We start from the raw sequence: 17,500 nt of genomic DNA on the forward strand, positions 1-17,500 counted from the left end.
CCAAATACCATTGAACCACAAGATCCTTGGTTTGAACATAGGTATTTGGCAAGCAAATTAAAACAAGGGTAAATTTATCTATTCATTATTTTTTTTTTCTTTACATCCGGCATAGAATAGAAATTCATGGGAAGGGAAGGGTGGTAATTAGAAATTTAGAATTACATGAAATGAAGGAATCCCTTCAAGCAAACAAAATAATTTTAAAAGTTAAGATATTTTGTAGGAAATGAATTGAAATTCTCATATACCAAATAATTTGTAACAAATATTTAATATAAATGAAAAAAAAAAAAAGAGGTGGCAGTCCATAAAGACCAATGTGAACCTCAATATAAATTAATTTAGGTTAACAAAACTGGTCGGTTAGGTTCATTTCACAAAATAAAAATAAAAATAGTCGGTTAGATTTTCAGATCTTGTTTGAGACAGCAGATCCGACGGCAAAGGTGGCGGAGGCCCAAGGGGTATATTCTTCTTTTAGAAACGAATAATAGGTTACATACCTTTATTTATTTATTTATTTATTTTATTAGTCGGAATAAAGGGGAAAAAAAAAAAAAAAAAACATTAAAAAACCTTATCCCCTACTTATCCAAATCTCGCAGCCTTCTATCCTTCACCCTAAGGGGGCGTTTGGTTCGGGTTATCTAAGATAACCAAGGTTATATTTGGTTGGTTATATAAGATTCCTATGTTTGGTTGGAGTTATGCAACATTCCCATGGAATAAAATTTACCCTCCACATCATCTTTTTCCCTCTTTTGAAGGGAATGTGATTCCCTTAGAATTCTTAGGTATTAAAAGATTCCCTTGACATTTTACTAACTTTGCCCTTCATTTTCCATCACATTGCTTTGTTTTTTTACCGAAAAAATAAAAAAAATAAAAAAATCAAAATTAACCTTTCGGTTAAAGCAAGCAAGCTAAGTTCACTTTGCTTAACATGAAAAATCAACTTTGTGGAAGCCACATTTGAATTTGTAGAAATTAAAGAATCTGTATGTATGAAGTCACGAGTCAACTTTTCGGATGAAAGAATGAAAATTATATATATATATATATATATATATATATATATATATATATATATATATATATATATATATATATATATATATATATATATATCAAATTTTGCATGGTTACATGCATTGGAATATTGAAATGCATTAAAATATATTGAGGGTATTAAAGTAAAATAATCATCATAACATAAATAACAATACTTCAACCAAACATGTTTATATTATATATCTCAGTTTTTACCAAACACAGGAATCTAACATTCCCAGCAATCTAACATTCCCAGCAATTCAACATTCCCTAAGGTAATCTGACATTCCGTGAACCAAACGGCCCCTAAGTTAATTATTCTTTTTCTCATTGTAGGCCCCACAGTTTGGTCAAATATATTGGAATTTTCCCGTAACTTATGGGGCAATGTTGGTTCTAATTATCATGTATTAATTCTTTTTAAGTAATTAGTGACCTCTCTCTCATGTGGGATGTCATGAGGTCGAGTCTTAATGAAGATGTTGTTAACTCTTTGTATTTTATTAGGTTGAGAAAGTATGTTTGAACAGATATTACAATGTAATAGAGTCGATAATATTTAAAAAAAAAGTTATTTAATTTTATTTGACTAATTTTTTATTCATTTATAAATGATTTTTTGGTAGAAAAAACATAAACTTATACACTTTGTTGCGATTGCATTCAAATTTTTAAAATTTAGCAATTCAATACTCTGTATTGAATATTTAAATTTGTAGTAATTTTACTCAGTTATATTACCTAATCCACCATTATGATGACTCAATTCGAATTCACTGAGTTGGACAATTATTTAACAAGTAAATACCAACATTATCATATGATTTGGTATTATTATAATAATTTTTTAATTTATATATAATTGCAAACTAGCATTACATTAGTTTTTCTTGCTTGGTTGCTCAGATATATTTTTTTTTTTTACAATGCTTAATAATAAAATTTATTATTTTATTTGAATATTATATTTATGTATTTGTTTTTGAAACACCAATACAATGCGTATTCTTAAAAGAAATTGAGAAAATAAATCTTAATCATCGCAATGTGGGAGTTTCACCTTCTTGTATGATGACTCCTTATGAGCAGGGGCGAATTCACAATGGGGGCAGTGAAGGCAGCTGCCCCTCTTCCTCCATCTCCATCTCCTTTATATATATTGTATGTATAGGCCCCTTATATATATATATATATATATATATATATATATATATATATATATATATAGACTAAATGTGTATAAATATTAGACGTGCAAAATTGAACCAATGAATGAGTTAGCTTAGATGGTTAGGTCTATGTTAGTGTGTGAAGTGTCTTGAATTTGAATCTTGAAAGCATTGATTTTCTTTTACCTCCACTGAAACAAATTTGGGCATCAGACATCCGTCTTCTTATTAAAAAATTCGTTAAATCAATATCGTTTTAACTCTTTTACAATTCTATAGGACATGTGTATAGAGCCTAGGAAGTGAAGAATTTCACTTTTTGCACCTAAAAATTGTGGAATGAACTTTTTAATACATTAATTAACATTTGGTTAATGGTATACTCAGAAAAGTTATATTTGAATAAAAACAATACAGTAATAGATAATATAAAAAATGAAAAAGAAAAGTGTGTTAATGGAGTTTGGACAATATAATACGTGGCGTATCAAAAAGTATCTAAATATGGGTGCCATGTGTACCATACTGCCCTTTTGGGAAAGAATGTATCACAACTTTATGTGAGAAGTGAAGAAAAAGGTCACGTGCTTATCCGAGGCTCCGAGCCAGCTGGAGGGGCTGTATTTAAAATGGGCCCACGTTTGTCATGCTGTACAAGATAATGTTTTCCACATGAGCTAAGGTTCCTCATTTTAGGTGTCCAAAACTCCAATTTATGTATACAACGACACGTCCTACCACGCTTTTCGCATTTTATTTTACCATTTCCAAAGCTTTTGTCCTACTTAAATCAATTCAAATCGTGTCACTGCTAAAATTATATTTATATTTAATTAATAAAAAAAAATTAATGTTAAGTAGGGTAAATCGAGAATCAATGAATAAAAAAAATGTATTAATACATCAAGGAATAAGCATTCATGAAAAACTATGAGGAGAAAGTTAAATTTAATACAATAATAATAGACAAATAGTTACAGTCGTAAAGCATAACAAGTGTGTAAATAGTGTCACAAACACGCGTACTCAATTGCAATCAAACTTTAGAAAAATTAAAAACTGTGATAAGAAATCAAGATTAATTGTGGGTCTATCAATTATCTCACTCCATTGCCTCCACTGTTGTTACTATGCAATAGGTCGTTGTAGTGCTACTCCTTTCTTAAATCACCTCTCTATCTGTATATAGACTCTGACTCGTAGGAGATAAATAATATTAAAAATTTCATGTAAAAGATTACTGTCTTACCCTTTGAGGTACACCATAGATAGAGGCTTTCTTGTAAAGTCACTTCATGTACTGTAACTGCTCAGCCAGATAATCCCAGATAAGTCGGTGTAGTTCAACGGCTAATTTCCAAAAAGACTCTGGTGTATTATCTGCTCGATCAGGTCTTCACTCAATACATTGACAGACACTAAAACTTAACATATCTATTTCACACGCGCGCGCGCGTGCGCGCACACACACACACACACACAAATATATATATATATATATATATATATATATATATATATATATATATATATATATATATATATATATATATATATAAACTAGTATTTTTTATGCGCGATGCGCAAAAAATAAGTGCTCAATATTACTACTTTATATTATAATTTTAAATGTATAATAATAATAATAATAATAATAATAATAATAATAATAATAATAATAATAATAATAATAATAATGTAAAACATTTTTATAAATTTGATATTTATATTTTAAGAAATAACTAACATATAACTCCAATATATAATGTTTAAATATTATTATTATTATTATTATTGAAATACTTTCTGTACTTAAATAATTTACTTTATGTACACAAATAATGTACTTTTTATTTGTGGTACATACAAAAATAATCTGATTAGGTGAAGTTAGGCTTAGATTAGACCAAGCTGCGTAAGTCCCTTGATATTGGCCCGACCTATTTTCACTCCTAGATATACTGTTTGATGTGTACTCAAAAGAGATATATTGTTTGATGCAGTTTTAAACCAAAATCTACTATAGAAGGTGAGTCCTAGTCCATAATATAAATAACTAATAATAATCCTCAATTTACATTTTATAAATTTTCTATTTAAAATTTTTTATCCATCAAATGTTATTCATTTTTCAACGAGACGGGTTACAACACTTGCAGGCCAACAACACAATTCCCGCCGCCAGATTAACACTGCCGCTATATATACGCCGATGCCCATCCCAGCGGTCAATTACTGCCGGCCGAACCAACGATTGTGGATCGCCGACATGCCGCCAACAATGATGGCGACCAATATTAAATATATTCTACTTTTTATTTTATTTTAAAAAAAAAGAATTTTTTTTTTTAATGCTATTGGCTCTATTACATTGTATTATCTGTTCGTATACTTTCTCAACCTACTGAAACACAAAGAACCAATAACGCCTACCAAAAAAGAAGTTAAATACTAACAAGTATCAATAGTAAACAAATTATCAGACTTGACATTTATGATTTATACAATAAGATATCAAAAACAGACTAAATAAATAAACCTAACCCTCCCATTAAGCATTTCTTAGCCACCACCAACGCGCAACACAATGATTAATACCATAGACTAAAATTTAAGTAGCAAGATGAATATGAATACAAATTCATTTTTCTTATGGAGTATATTGTATGTTTATTTTTAGTGTATTACAATTTATTTTTTAATAGATTCTTAATATATTGATACAGACTCTTACTAAAAATAAATTTATAATACACTAAAAAATAAAAATTAAACATATATTAGGATCCACCGAGCTTGTATTCCAACCAAAGAAAGTAAATAGAGTAACTAGATTCAGAATGTCTTAATACTACAAGGACTATGGTTTATTCTGTAATTCATAACATGGCATAAAAAAAGGATTGAACATTAATTTGCCTAATAACTGTTTGACACTATCTACAGAATTTGGTTGAGAAGTTTCTGAAACTCGGAAAATAGAAGATGATGATACAAAACCATCTAGCCTCAAATTGCTACAATCAGATACAAAAAATATGATATATATTCTCTGTCTGCAAATTATATATATATATATATATGTATATCTTGGCCTCAGAACATTCTTTTAAGGGCACATTGCGTCGTGAAATGATTCATGAGAACAAAAGCTCCGACAGAGTCCAAGCTGGGCAAAATGAAACACCATACCGGGTAGAGAGTTTATTGATTCTATGCCTTGGCCTAATAGGGATACTTTAACTTATACGAAATAAGGCATACATGCCTCATCTCCTAGAAAATCTTCCTCTTCTAACACCCCTTGAATTTGTAGTATGAGATGCTGCAAATCCAGCGAGTCTATCTGGTGTAGCGTAATCTTCATCCTCACTGGTGTCATCCGACCTCCACCTGGATCCACCATTAGCATTTATGTCCTCCCCATGGCTGACAATTAACGGATACAATGAATGATGATGATGGTGATGGTACAGAGTAATAGTTAAATACGAATACTATTCATATTTCAGTTACTGAGCAAGTCTAAATCAAAAGCAGATCTAAAAAGAGAGCAAGTGCGAAAGGCAGATTCTGTTTCTTGGTAAGAAAGAGGATTTACCTCCACGAGAAATCCATGGAATCATTTGAAGGCGGCAAAATCCACGATCTATCTATGTCTGGTTGCACACGCTTAGCAGACAAATTCTTGTCCAAATTTTCAACAGAATCTGTGAGCAAGCCCTGTTTGTTAGAAATTAAGGATTCATTGAGGAATACCTTCTGCACTCTCTCAGATGAAACTTTGTTGGTTTGGTAATTACGAAGGCGGCTATTGCGAGGCACCCTTGATGAACTTCTCTCAATTGTTGACAAGGACGCAGCAGCATTTGGAGAGTGAATATGACGATTAGTACGGGGTGTGAACTCATGAAACTTTAAACTCTTCACAAGTCCACTTTCAGCTTTTTCTGCATCGTCATCATCAAATAAATGTATAGGTTGACTGGGAGGACCATGGCTCCCCACCACCTTAAAGATAGAAGAAAGGTTGGAAGGTTCAAATTTTGAAGGAGTCTCAAGAAATGAAGCTTTAGGGGAAACAATTGCATTGTCCACGTGATCAGCAGGGGGATGTGCCAATAAACTGGGCAAAATAGGTCCTTGAGAAACATGGACATCAGGTTTTGCAGAAATCTCCATTGCCTTACTAGGAGTTACGACTTCAGGCAATTTTCCAGTCTTTATTTGATGCTGAAGGATACCTGGCAACAACTCAATTCCCTTGCCCTGCGGAAGTACAAAGCATCTAATCTTAGTTTCAATTGATTGCATTACTATCTGCAAGAACTACGTTAAGTTGCTACGCCTTCCAAAGCAAAATAATACTCCATAATAAATTGAAAAAAAAAAATGCAAAAGTAAAATAGAAGTTCCAGAAACAGGTAAATGCCGGAAAATACCAATAAAACTTGTATTGTATCAGAGCATGAAAAATTATGATCTTCCAATAGGGAGATTCTGTATTGGTAAACTAATGTGACACTTCACGCCTCTAGGAATACACCGAGTGAACATTTAGGAAGCTTTTGGATCCAACATGGAAATTAGAACCAGAATAAAAACAAAAGAATTGAAAACTTGGTTTTGGATATTTAAAACCGATTATCTGTTTGGTATTATAACATAAAATGAAAATCATTAATGGTTTTTATATACTACATGATACATGTTACAAACACATGATCTAGACATGTACGTGTGTATATATGAAATAGATCAGAGGGAAGAGGGCAAAAAGTGGTTTCGAACTTTGAAACAACCAGGGATGAAATGGGGAATGGCTGACACCCATTTCCCCAATTTCTATTCCCATTCTTTGCTCTAATTTTCTTTAAGCAAACACTAATAATCACTTTCATTCCAATCCCCAGTTTTCAAACCCCCCCCGCCCCCAAACCACACCCCCATTGACTTTAACAAATCAGCTCCACCATTGTCACCAAAAACCTTCAATTTGTGCTGCTTTTAAGTTCAAACCATCTAATGCATTCTCCAGCAATGGAATACTATATTCTATCAAAATGATTTTTACCTCCCCCTTTCTCCAACCCCCCCAAACACACACACCACCATGGCCTGTAGTCACACCACCTCTAGAATGAACTAGAAAGAAATTCATGAAAATTCCATGCAATCTTATCCAGTAAAACTACGTAGAGAGTCTATGTACAAAAAGTGACCAGACAGTTGAGCAAACTTCCATTAACAAATACACAAGCTCAATTACTCCCAATTAAAAGTTGCACTACAACACTATTGAACTTCCAGAATCATAATTTTAATAGAAAGATAGGCAATGAAAAAGAGTAAGCCACTTACAACCAAACCCACTCTCCAATGATTTATTGATCTGATCCTGGATAACACAGTTTCATTGAGAGAATTTTGAGAAATGAAACTCTCCTCCATGCTTTGAAGCTTCCGATCAATTTCATATGCCTCAATGTATCTATAACGCTGAGTGAAGACAGGAAACCATATGAAAGTCATTTTTTTTATTCTGACTATTCTCAAAATTGCAATTCTAATTACTAGAGGCCAATACATGAAGGAAACTAGCACAAGTAAACAGCCAGTTACACTCGCCAGCAGCAAATATAGTTCTGAAACAAATAGGCTATTTTTGAGCAGATGTTTTTGAAAAAATAATTATTCGGCTGTTGTAAACATTGAAGATTTAGTACCTGTAAATAGTAAACAACAAGAAGACTTCCAGTAACCGCTGAAGGATCTTCTATGGCAAAATCGAACAGGCATTTATGAAGATATCTCTCCTCATCAGAGTTCCACGGCAATTCCATAATGCGATCTACCAAATTCCTCCTGATGCAGAGACAACAAATTTCAGAGACCAAAGTTTCCACCCACAGATCCCAAGAACAGTGTTCATCCTTTAGGCCATGCAAACCATCATGAAATGGTTCATCTCGTAACTTCTTTTCCATGACTTTAGCACAAACCATTCTCTGGTACATGAAAGCTTCAGATAGAAGTCCACACTCCACTCGTACTCGAACTGCAGTCACAGCCTCTCCTAGTGAAACCAACTGTACTCCATCTCGTCCTGACCACCTCAGAACCATAAGAGCTGCATCAGGATTTCCTCTCTCTAACAGAACCTGAGCTACTTTAGGATGAATTGTGGGACTTGAGATTTCTGGGAGAAGACGGCAAGCTTCCTAGAGATAAAAGTCAATGGTCAGCATATGAAATGATGCAAGGTATTCACCTCTCACAGTAATCTAAAACTTTTATTGAACCCCTCGTTGAATTGGAAAAATGGAAAAACAATTTTCCAGATGGAAAAATGGAAAACAGTGCTAAAAACGCATTTTTCTGGAAAAAATTTCCAGAAACTAAATGCACCCTAATAGCAGTAGAATATTTCATACACGGATACACCTTATCTTAGGTGTCTGGTTCAATTAAAGACAGTTGACCCAAATGGTTTACAATTCCATTTTATATGAATTAAATTTGGTGTGGAAAAATAAAATTTATACTTTAGAAATGAAAAAATTCTATTGAATATAAGTTACATACTTACATTTAAAAACTGTAAGAACTTTTTTTAATAAGAGAATAAAAAAGTGTCAGAAGTGTTAGTTTGACCTTCAGTTAGAAAATGTGAACCTTGCAGGTAAAATATGATAGGACTAATATTTTTTTTTGGAAAAAGAAAATAGACTCAGCTTTTGGTTGTTCTGTTTCAATTGGTAATTTTCCTTAAAAAAGTCTTTCTCCTTGAGAAGTGAGTCCTGGAGAATATTATCCTCTAACTTCCAGAATAAAACATGCATGAAAATTTTGAGTGCATGAATATGATATAATAATAAAAATATTATTATTATATAAAAAGAAATAAAAGATAGGGCTACAAAACATGATGAAGTAGGGTGCTTAATGGTGAAAGAATGGCATATATTAGCTTAAAACTCCTAAGTTTTGGATGACAGAAATCACCTGCAAAGCTTCATCACTGTGGTCATCCAACAGAAAAAATACAAGGGATTCCAATATGGAGTGCCTTGAAACACAAAATGTAGTAGCAAAGTCGTCAATAATGTATCTCCAATCCTCGTCAGGTACAGTCCACTGCCGGTCAAAAATATAATACAAAAACTATGGAAGAGTTAAGGTATAGTAGAAAAGAATAATTTCAGCCCAAATTATAACTATAAATATTCACTCAATACAATTGAAAAGGATACAATTGCTTGTTTTGCGACAACTAGGTCTGAACTTCCCTGTAAAAAGAGAATATCTGTAGTGGCACGCAAATTTTCAAATGGGTAACAAACAGCCATTCCCCCTATTTTTAACCGTAAAAATGAAGATCTTCCATCTTTTTGCAAACATGAAATATCAAATTCTTCCTGGACCTCATCAGAATCACCCAGATCTGATTCAAGATTTGTAAGTGCATCTTCAATAAAAAGCGTTGTGCGTCCATTTCCCTCTTCAGAATGATTTACTGAATCTGGCCATGCACGCTTGATGGCAGCAGATTTTCTTTCACAAACAAAAGTCCTCCATGAAGCAACATAACCATGGAAGCGAGACCTCACATTCTCAAGAAATTTATGTCGTATACACCAAATCATCATATCCATGTGCTACATATTCCAAAAGGCCAAGTTAAGAGGTCATTATCAAGTAAGAGACTACCCAATAACAAAAGTTCCTGAGCAAAATTTCCCAGAAACATGAACCATCCAATCATCAAATAGTCCACATATCTGGAATAGATTGCATGTAACACCAGTAAAAACTATATTAAAACTCTTTTACCAAATTTACTTACATAGGTTACTAAATATGGAATTTAATGCATTAAATAATTAGTGTAACATCCATATGTAAATGAATAATACACAAGCTTGGTGAGTAGGAGGTATAGAAAATTTTACCTGCTTTGTTTTTAGTATACACTCTTGAAGATGATGTAGATCATGAAGCTTTGCCGAAAGAGAATATTTAAATGACGATTCCAAAACTTCAATAACATTAGACAATCCAGATAATTTCACAGACAACTTTAGAAGTGTGCTCAAGCTTTCTTCCATTCCATGCACTGAATGATTATCTATTGGGAATATCAAGGAATATTAAACCACTAGTCCCTTAATAAAAATGAAGTTATGATTGAACAAAGTTAAATCCGTAGGATACATATCACTTGAGTTTCAGCCAGAATGTTTCTGAAAGTCCTCTTGCACCAATCTTTCACAACCACTTCATCAAGCAAAAAGGCAATCACAGGATCACTAGATACTGCACTCTCATCCATACAAACATCTGTAACATCTGTTAGCTTTCTGTTAAGGAGAAGTGAACAGATGATATATCATTTCAAAAACCTGCAGGACTGTAGTTACTTCAGAGTAGTCATAACAATATGTTCCCAACATGGCCAACAACAAACTAATAACATGAAACTACTGATACCCTTTCAGGCATATTTAGGGGATTGTGAGGATAATTTTACCTATCTACCTTTTCATACGGTGTCAAGGATAAGCTACATGATCACATGACAATCATAAAAGTCAATTAGGTCAATATCAAGGATTAGGAAACATACTGACAATGTGCATCATATATAAAAATGGAGGAAGAGGATACAATGACATATTAAAGAAACCAAGTTGTTCTCGAGTGCAACATCAAACAAGGAATAAAGCCGTTGAATATCAGCAGTTAGTTGTTTCTCGCCATCTTCCTTCTCCTGTAACCTGTCATCACACCTCTTTGAGATAAGACCAGCCTCTATGCACTCATAATAGATACGAAGTCGAAGTCTATTTCCATCTTTTGGCAAAGGAACCCTGCAGATTGGGCAAACATCACATCTCTGGCTGCATTCCTCACATAAAGATGCATGCCCACATGAACTTAACACACTTTGTACATGGCGCCCACAGCTTCTCAGATCTCTAGTTGCTCGGCAATGCTCAACTTTTGCTTCATCACAGAGTTCAATTGGATCAATTGAGGCCAAAAGTTCCAATGCTCCCTGTAATTAGAAACAATGTAGTTTCCTGATTCACCAGTAATTCTTATTTGTCACGAAAGAGAAGACACTTATTATTTACTGACATGTCACGCTTATGATTGTTCACAGATAGGTGCTTCAAAGGTGTGAAAGGGAGGGAGAATATAATAGAAGAAAAATGCACTTGAAAAATCCTAGGAGCCTCAGGCTTCACTTTGCAATTAGCTGCTTCTGAGCAAATTAATGCTATAAAAATTAGATAGTCCAAGAATGGGAAATTATTACCTTAACTTTATAAATGTCTAGCACATTAAGTAAGCATTTCCTCAAATCCTGATTAAGTTTACCCTTGATTCCACAAATTGGTGCAAAAAGCTCAAATGGTACAGGTAAAGGAAAGAAAATTCAATTGACTCAATTTCCCTTGTCATAGTTTAACGCAATATTTTAAAAATGGTCCACCCAGTTCAACCAAGAAACAGTCATTTCTCTAGTCCGTTTAAGTACCAGAATTTAGAAATCAAGCATAGTCCAGAGTCAAATTGGACCAACTAGCTCAAAGTGTTAGTAAATTGGACAAGTAATACAGATTGGAACTAGAAATTAGGTGCTTTAAAGTTTAAAGTTTAAATCAATTAGACTGTGGAAGGTTATACCCTTTAATGGGATTTAATCATTCCTGAATAAAAATATTTCGTTGCCAGGCACATGATAGTGAAACTAAACACTGGCAGCCACACTTGTTACCCACCTCCAGAATGGTTTATAAAAAATTGGTTTACTAAAACTTCTCTACAAGTAAAAAGGCATTCAAGAGCAAGAGAAAAGAAAAATGAGGACTAGTTCTTTAGAAACATGGTGGAACTGCTCACAACCTCTCACTTTCTCACCTATTCAAAGTTCACCATGATAAACCAACAGGTGAAATAATCATGCTACTCTTATGAATGGAAGTTTTTAGATTCAATATACACTTCCAAATTACCCCTTACCTTCCTACAGAACTCTTCCTTTCTTGTTGACAGAGGTTATTTACATTCGAGACTAGACAGTGGAAAAAAATACCCCAATGCTCGGGAATACCAATGTACAGCCCCAACTAAATATAGATACCTAGGCATGGCAGCAAATATAAACAGTTGCAAAAAACATAAAAATGAAAAATAAAAAACTAAAAATAAACCCTTCAAAACCCTAATGAATCATACTTTGCCATGAACCCTCAAGAAAATATAGAAGCATAGACATGGAAAAAGAATGCAAGCTGTACACCCTCAAGGCCTCAACTAAATATACAGATGCGCATCTGCTTGCACATATACTAAGCATACCACCCTCCTCCATAAAAACGAGCCAACATCAAATGGAACTCTTCCAACTTGGATTTCAGTTATATTCCAACATTGAACTGCACATTCTACAGCATCTAACATGATGCCAAAAGCTTATAAGGCACATGTATTATAAACATATAGAAAAAGTAAATCATAAGAAACAGATAAAATTGAAGCACACATAATAGAGAACATAAAACCCAAAAAGAAACAATGCTCTCAGCTCCATTACGGCTTTAATTGAGAGTAGCGTGGAAAGAAACCTAAGGGATCTACCAATACAGAGATATTGCTAATTGGTGCAATTCAAACATAAAAAAATATACCTGTACTCGGCCACAAGTGTAGTTCGGAGGTCGTGCTGGAGGATAAGGCAGAGAGGCGGAGCCGCCGTTGATGGTGGAGTGAGAAGGAATGGAGGAGGATTCCTCGAATCTTCTCTCCATTTGGTCGATACTCAGGAAGGTGTAGAGAGCGAAACTGTGCGTTTCGGAAATGCGTCGTCGGAACCCTAGAATATAGCCGGAGATTTTTGAGTGGATTTTCGGAACGTTATTGCCGCCGGTTAATTGAGACCAGAGAGGGAAAAGTAGAAGTAGCTGTGTGAAAGGGTTTTTGAAACTCTTTCGAGAGTGCCCTTCATCACTTGACTCACTTGTCCGCTTTTCTTTTATTTTCTGTTTTTTTTTTTTAATAATTTCATTTCTGTTTTTCTTTCCTAAATTTATTTTATCGTTTTTACTTTTTAGTACTATTTCCGAGCTAAATTCACTCTTAATCTTAAATATTATTTTACCACGTGATATTATAAATTATTTTTTTATAACAAAAAAAAGGGAGGGGACACCATAACTAGCAAATGTGAGAAATAACCGATTCTTGAGGAATTTCAAGAAGATCATTCTCAAGAAGCTTAACAATCTCAACAATCAATTGGTGAACCACTTTAAGGCCCCTAGTACACAGCCTTGCCCATTTTGCCAAGATATTAGCAACACGATTCTTTTCTCTAAATCCATGCGTAACTTGAACTTCCCAGGACTTCAAAATCCATCTTCTACATTCTTGGATGAGATTAGCCATCATGCTGTGAATCTGCGATAATCCCCATGTTCCTTCCCCATGCACAACGAATCAACGATCTTTTTAGCATCACTCTGAAATCCTCTCTCCTAAGCACTCTTAAGTACTTTTAGTACTGCCCACGCCTCCGCTTCCTCTAAACATATTATTTTGCCCTAAGTATATGATTTAGTTGTTTAAGTATGTGGATATTTGTATTTTGGGTGTTTAAAATGATGAAATGTAAGCTTGTTGTTGCTGATATGCTGTGAAATTTTGTGGAGTTTGAGTACCAGCCCGTGGGCTTAGTAATGGATCTCTACGGATCTCTACGAGATCCATTACTAAGGGTCGTTGGTAGCACATTGGTTAAAGAATTAGTGTGCTACTTGTTAGGTTTGGGATTGAATCCTAGGGTGATAATCTTGGTGTGATTTTATTTTATGCCACGTTTTACTCTAGAAAAATTGTCTAAAGTGGGGTTCAAACCTTTAACCCTTTATTTAATAATCCAAGACTCTTTCATTTGAGCTAATTCAACCTTTGAGAAATTATTTTGGAGTATATATTATATTATTTGGGATTGAAGGATTATTTATTTTTAAAGGTACTCTTTTATAGAAAATCATAAATATGTTTGAGAAGGGTTTAAACTACCAAAAGCTATGATTTACTAAGAAAGCTCTATTTCAAGAATTATATATATGAGTATATATGTTTTGGGGAATGTTATACTTGATTTTGAAAATATATACATATATAACTATGTATGAGATATATATTTGATCACAAAGATATTTGGAACTTATTCTATTATTTTCCTAAAAATACTTAGTTAGTAGCATCGTATATTTTGGGAAATACTATATATCCCTAGAAAAATTTTACTAAAAACTTTTAATCTATAAAGTGTATAACCCCATGGATTCCTCTTTAAAATTTGGATCTGTGAAGCCCTAGATTTGAGTAGAAATTATGAGATTTTGTTGTGTTTATGCTTGGAAGTGATTTAGTATTTGTTTGTGAGTTGTTGAGATTGTTTTGGACGTGTATGAATTTGTTTTTGCAGATGAAAAACCTTCTGGTGCACAACACAATGTGCACCAGATCAAAGTCACGGCCTTAGCCACGGCCCATCAGGAGGGCCGCCGGCTAGAGCTGTGCTTGCACGGGACTAGGGCACGACCCTAGGGGAGGGCCGCCGCCTAGTCCCGGTGGAGTGACGGAATACAAAGGGGCGGACCATGAGGAGTCCCGCCCCAGGTCCCTGACTTTGGTTCTAAGGAGAATTTGTGCAGTGGCCGGGTCCTTGTGGCTCAGCTACGTGTCATTTCGGGCCGAGTGTTACGGGCCCTTGTGGCTCGGCTCTTCGGAACCGTCTTGACGCACGTTTTGGCTTTGATTTCGTTGAATTTGGATCTAAAATGAGTATGTTATGAAGATTTTAGTGGAGATTTGCTACACAGAGTATATGTTTGCTAGTTCATTGTGTATGATGAGTTATTTGACTAAGTGTTCTGATGATGTTTTTGTTGAGTAAAGAAGCATGATCATTTGAGAATATGTTTTATTATGAAAGCATGACTAGATTGTGAATACTTGATCAAGGTGAAATGGAGTACATTTTGTTTATAGAATGGATAGAATTTGCTAAGTTGCAAACCGAGCATGGTGTTATATTCTTGAGTATTTCATGGTTTTTATACATAATTTAGAAGCATGTTATAGAGCATTTTGGCATTTCACATAAGTCATATTTCAAAAATGCATAAGGGCCAACGTGAGTCCGAGTATTATTTTCGAAAATCATGAGCATGTGTATAGCATTATTTGATGCATTTGAGAAGTAGAAAAGTTGTTGCATGAGATTGCATATGAGAATGAGTATATTGCTGCACGAGATTGCATATGAGTATGAGTATATAGTTGCACGAGATTGCATATGAGCATGAGTATACCCGTTATATGGTTTATTAGCATGATCCTATCTGTAAGTATGAATTGTTTGATAAGTATTTGAGGAAATATAATGTTGTGAACCTAAGTGAATAGTCTTATGTCTATGAGCATGCTAGTTGATATTATAGGGTGCAAACATCTAGAAAGTACTTGATAGATCCAAAGATGTATATGAGATGAGTTTGTTGTATACCTGTGAAATCAAATGTTTTCAAAGTATACTCTATAGTACTTTACATGGTTGAGTGTGGTTATACTTAGCTTCGTGCTAACGGGTGTTTTTCCTATTTGTCTATTTGTTGCTTGCAAAACCCCTTTCAGGTGGACCCAGCAGTGTGACGGGATCGAGTTAGATTAGTCTCGTAGATGGAGATATCTAAACTCTAGTTTATTTGTGGTCTTTGTTATGGATTTAGACGTATTTTGATATTATGGTTTCGAGGATGATGTAGACTATTGGGGTGATGTTTTTTCCCCTTATGTTTTGATTTTTATGATGGATGCCAGACTTTTACTTGATTTCTAGTTTTACCCCTTAGTCTGTGCAATCACCACAGAGTGGTGGTTGTGGCAGTGACACTCCCACTAATTGTTTATTAGTTATTTCCGCTGCTTAGTTTATGTTAATGATTGTTTAGAGTTATAATTAAGAGTTCGAAAAGTGGGGTGTTACACACTGGACACTAGAAAGCAATGGCCATTTTATTGTCTTCTCGACCTACAAGGCAATAAATAAGGTGATCCCAGGCAGCGCAACAGGAAATTGGGTGGATGTCTGGAAACTAAAAGTTCCAAACAAAATCTCTACATTCATTTGGACGCTTAAACATAAGAGAATCATGACGAACATGGAACGAAGAATAAGGGGTTTCACCATGGATACAAGATGCCTGTGACAACCCAAAATTTAATTTTATAAATCCAATTTTAAGAAATTCCAAAATAACCATTTTCACTCCATTATTTTTTTTTTAAAAAAATAAATTGGTGTTTGAATAAACTATTTTGAGTATATTTTAAATCAATTCAACACCAAAACTTACTTTTATTCCAAAATCCTAAATTTTCGGGTACTTCGCGTACCAAGTTTTAAACTGAGAAACCAATCTGAGTGAGACCGGGAGAAATCTGAACCAAGTGTTTGTTTGGAAATCATTTTTGGGAAAATTCCTTTTCAACCCCAAACCATTTTAAATATCAATTCTAGCCCCTTGGTTCATGGAGCATGGTGGACCACACTACTCCAAAAACTTGTCTGAGAACACTTTCTAGCCAAACTTTACCCTTTTACCTTCCACCAATCATGAGGGATCATCCTAGGGTTTTGTGTCTCTATAAATATGAACCTTATCAGACTTTTGCCTCTTTGATTCCACTCCTTGCTTCCCATATCCCAGCTTTGCAAATCAAGAGGCAACACAGTAAATTTTCTTCATCTTTCTCCATTCAATCCTAGCCTTCCATTTCTCCTAAGCTTTCATCCTTTCTCTGAGAACTTGGTAGTAAGTTGATGTGTGGTTTGTTTGAGATGTTTAGGAGGTGAAGGAGGGTGTAGCTAGCTTGGGAAGAGGTGAAATCCCAGCTCAAGAGAAGAAGTCTACAAAGGTATAACCCCATAACTCCCTCTTCAATTTTGGCTCTGTGAAGCCTAGTTTCTTGAGTAGAAATGATATATTTTTGTTGTGTTTGAGCTAGGAAGTGATCTATTACTTGTCTATGATGTGTTGATAATGTTTTTGGATGTGTTGGAATTGCTTGAAATTGAATTGCAAATGAAATGGATCATTTGGTGCACAGATAGTGTGCACCAGATGAATGTAACGGCCCTAGCCAACGGCCCATCAAGGGGACCGTTGGCTAGAACCGTGGCCAGCCGGGCCTAG

At 34.3% G+C, this 17,500-nt stretch overlaps 1 protein-coding gene across 3 annotated transcripts; it reads right to left on the reverse strand.

Moving 5' to 3' along the window:
• Nucleotides 1–5,003: 5,003 nt before the first annotated feature.
• Nucleotides 5,004–13,239, reverse strand: LOC109169066 (E3 ubiquitin-protein ligase HOS1). Of its 3 annotated transcripts, none has more exons than XM_019317960.1 (11): nucleotides 12,923–13,239; nucleotides 10,893–11,283; nucleotides 10,440–10,574; nucleotides 10,178–10,353; nucleotides 9,479–9,883; nucleotides 9,231–9,389; nucleotides 7,952–8,446; nucleotides 7,587–7,724; nucleotides 5,827–6,494; nucleotides 5,494–5,654; nucleotides 5,004–5,444 (listed from the first exon to the last, which is right to left on the reverse strand). In XM_019317960.1, the coding sequence occupies exons 1-10, from the start codon at nucleotides 13,040–13,042 to the stop codon at nucleotides 5,495–5,497; spliced, it is 2,847 nt and encodes a 948-aa protein (XP_019173505.1). In that variant the 5' UTR covers nucleotides 13,043–13,239; the 3' UTR covers nucleotides 5,004–5,444; nucleotide 5,494. The 3 variants fall into 3 exon arrangements, with proteins under 3 accessions (XP_019173505.1, XP_019173504.1, XP_019173503.1); XM_019317959.1 differs by having other exon boundaries at nucleotides 5,004–5,443; nucleotides 5,477–5,654; XM_019317958.1 differs by having other exon boundaries at nucleotides 5,006–5,654.
• Nucleotides 13,240–17,500: the final 4,261 nt, after the last annotated feature.

Source organism: Ipomoea nil, unplaced genomic scaffold (genome assembly GCF_001879475.1).
Source record: "Ipomoea nil cultivar Tokyo-kokei standard unplaced genomic scaffold, Asagao_1.1 scaffold3245, whole genome shotgun sequence".
Classification (NCBI taxonomy): Eukaryota; Viridiplantae; Streptophyta; class Magnoliopsida; order Solanales; family Convolvulaceae; genus Ipomoea; species Ipomoea nil.